The 2,596-nt window shown below is 48.8% G+C and overlaps 1 protein-coding gene across 1 annotated transcript; it reads left to right on the top strand.

Annotated features, from left to right (window-relative positions):
* Nucleotides 1-276: 276 nt before the first annotated feature.
* Nucleotides 277-1,862, top strand: LOC311051671 (kelch domain-containing protein 3-like; the record flags this gene model as incomplete). Its single annotated transcript, XM_084066254.1, has 3 exons — nucleotides 277-686; nucleotides 810-1,172; nucleotides 1,760-1,862. 3 exons carry the CDS (start codon nucleotides 277-279, stop codon nucleotides 1,860-1,862), a joined length of 876 nt encoding a protein of 291 aa, XP_083922380.1.
* Between the last annotated feature and the right edge of the window lie 734 nt (nucleotides 1,863-2,596).

The following is a 2,596-nucleotide window of genomic DNA, read 5'->3' as shown; positions in this document are numbered from 1 at the left end:
AACTTCTGAAGACTAGTTGTCAACACAGCTGAACCAGATTGTCTGCTGTGTAGAACAGAGGATTCCCAGAATCATCCTGGACTGTGACTGTGCTGGTGATCCATTCGCTATCAACAGCCATCGGCTTCCTTGATTGGCCAAACCCAACTCATCAGCTTTGTGGATTTGTTAAGCTTTGTCAGTCCTTTGTGCCACTGAACCAATCATAAGCAGGAGAGCACACATTAGGACTCTACTTGTCATTTACAGAGCAAGACTTAACATACAGCTTTAGAAATGTTCTGCTGGACGCTGCATCTGAGTGGAGGACCACCAATAGACGAACATACAGGTGTTGCAGTTGGAGACAAGGTGTACTCCTTTGTAAAGTGGTATGATGACAACATGGTTCAGGTTGATGTGCACGTTTTCAACACAGTGTCTTTACGCTGGAGGACGTTGCCCCCGGTGACACATGAAAGAGGAGAACATCACCTCGAGGTTACCCCCTGGCTCTACGGCCACTCAGCTGTGCTGGTTGAAGATGTCATCTACCTCTGGGGAGGTTGTCAGAACAACTCAGATGAGTTCTGCGTGCAACTTTATGCATTTGAGGTCGACGCCCACAGATTGTTCAAACCCAAGGTGTCAGGGACCGTTCCAGAGGGGAGGGAGAACCACTCTGCCTGTGTCTTGGGGAAGGTCATGTATATACATGGAGGAGAAACACAGCTGAACTTTCACACTAATGACATCTACAAGTTGGACACCACCACGATGGTCTGGTCTTTAATTAACACAAGAGGACCTCCACCTCCTGGTTCATATAGTCACTCTGCCACCATCATCGGGACAAAGATGTTTGTATTTGGTGGCACTGGGGATGAGTACTACAACCCCATCAGAGTGTTTGAGACAGAGACCGACTGCTGGCTGAACACACCTACACATCTTCTTCCAGAAGGATGCAACGGTGGTTCAGCCTTTACCTACAATGGAGAGCTGTATATATGTGGTGGATACACCCATGGGGACCGGGCCCTCAGTGATCTGTGGAAATTAAATCCAGAGACGTTCTCCTGGAAGAAGGTTGAGCTCAAGGGCGAAGGACCGTCTAAGATGTATAGGAGGTGCTGTTGCATGGTGGGAGATCGTATCGTTATCTTTGGAGGACGACAAACACCAGAGGACCTGTACGTCTTAGACTTGAGTCCTAGCCTGAAGACGCTATGCAAGCTAGCAGTTATACAGTACGGTGTGGAGCAGTCAGAACTCCCACACGACATCAGGTGGGAACTGGCAGCCATGACTACCAACAGAAACAGACACTAAGTAAATAATAAAACAATGACGTTCCTGTCCATGTTTTAACTCATTCACTGCCAATGACGTGTTTGACGTGTTTTTTTTTTCTCCAAAGCCCACAACGCCAATGATGTGTTTTTCAGTGTTTTACGCTAGATGGCGCTCTTTTACCTATGAGTCACCATTTGACTCCCACTGAAGCAGGAGAGCACGTGATCGCAAAAACACCAGGCACCGTTCACTTCCTTGTTATTCTGTATTATGACCGTATAGGGTCATATATGTATTTTCCTGTGTGTGTAGGTATGTTTCCCTCATTGGTGTGTGTGTGTGTGTGTGTGTGTGTGTGTGTGTGTGTGTGTGTGTGTGTGTGTGTGTGTGTGTGTGTGTGACTGAGTACCAGCTGGTGTGAATGCTGAATGAGTGATGGCGGCTTACTAGGTGGAGGCTGTTGAGGATTGGCTCATGTGACCAGGCTGGGGACTATAATGGCTGTCCTCAGTACCTCAGATGTCTTCCTCCTAGCCACGTTCCCAAACACCAGCTCTTTCAAACAGCAGCACTTTGTTCAGTTTTAGACTTGTGATACTGTAATGCATTGGGTATATGTAGGGGTGGGTGACCTCTCTTTGTATTTTGGAAGTTATGGTCCCCACCATGAGGTATTGTACATGTGATTTTGTTAACAATACATCTACTGATGCGCTAAACTTGGACACATCATCAGTGTTGTTTCCTGGATTCACTGGGTGTTTCGGGTCTTTCAACAGACACCCTCCTCCAGGCAACCCGACCGAGGCTGATCAGACCCCGGCCTGTGTCCAAGTGGCTTGCTACTACCCCAAGGCTCTCCCCTCTTCAACCAGAGCCATCTGGAGGCTTTTTTCTGCTGCTTCCACGTTGTTGCCTATGGCTCTTCTTCGGTTGGCACCGGTTATGCCCAGTGTGCCGTAGGCTTTGCTCAGCGAATGACTGGCAAAGCCCCTACTGCCCACCTCCACTGGCATACACCTGGTCCTCCACCCGTTCCTCCGACAATCCTCCACCAGCTCCTGGTACTTCTCCCTCTTTCTTTCTTGAGCCTCCTCCATCCTCTCCTCCCAGGGAACCGTCAGCTCCAGCAAGAAGAGTTGTTTTGTGGCCTCTGAGACCAAGATGATGTAAGGTCTCAATCTATACTGGGTGATGTGTCTTCAGCTGCCTCTCTAGGTCAACGGTCATCACCCAGTCTCGGGCCGTGGAGAGCAAACCAGCAGAGCAGTTATTTGGTGTTTTTTCCGGCCTTTGTCCTTCCTTGACAAAGTGAATGGCC

Source organism: Gymnoscopelus microlampas (genome assembly GCF_963454915.1).
Source record: "Gymnoscopelus microlampas genome assembly, chromosome: 9".
In the NCBI taxonomy this organism is placed as follows: Eukaryota; Metazoa; Chordata; class Actinopteri; order Myctophiformes; family Myctophidae; genus Gymnoscopelus; species Gymnoscopelus microlampas.
The sequence above is the reverse complement of the archived record's forward strand: the minus strand, read 5'-3'. Positions and strand labels throughout refer to the sequence as shown.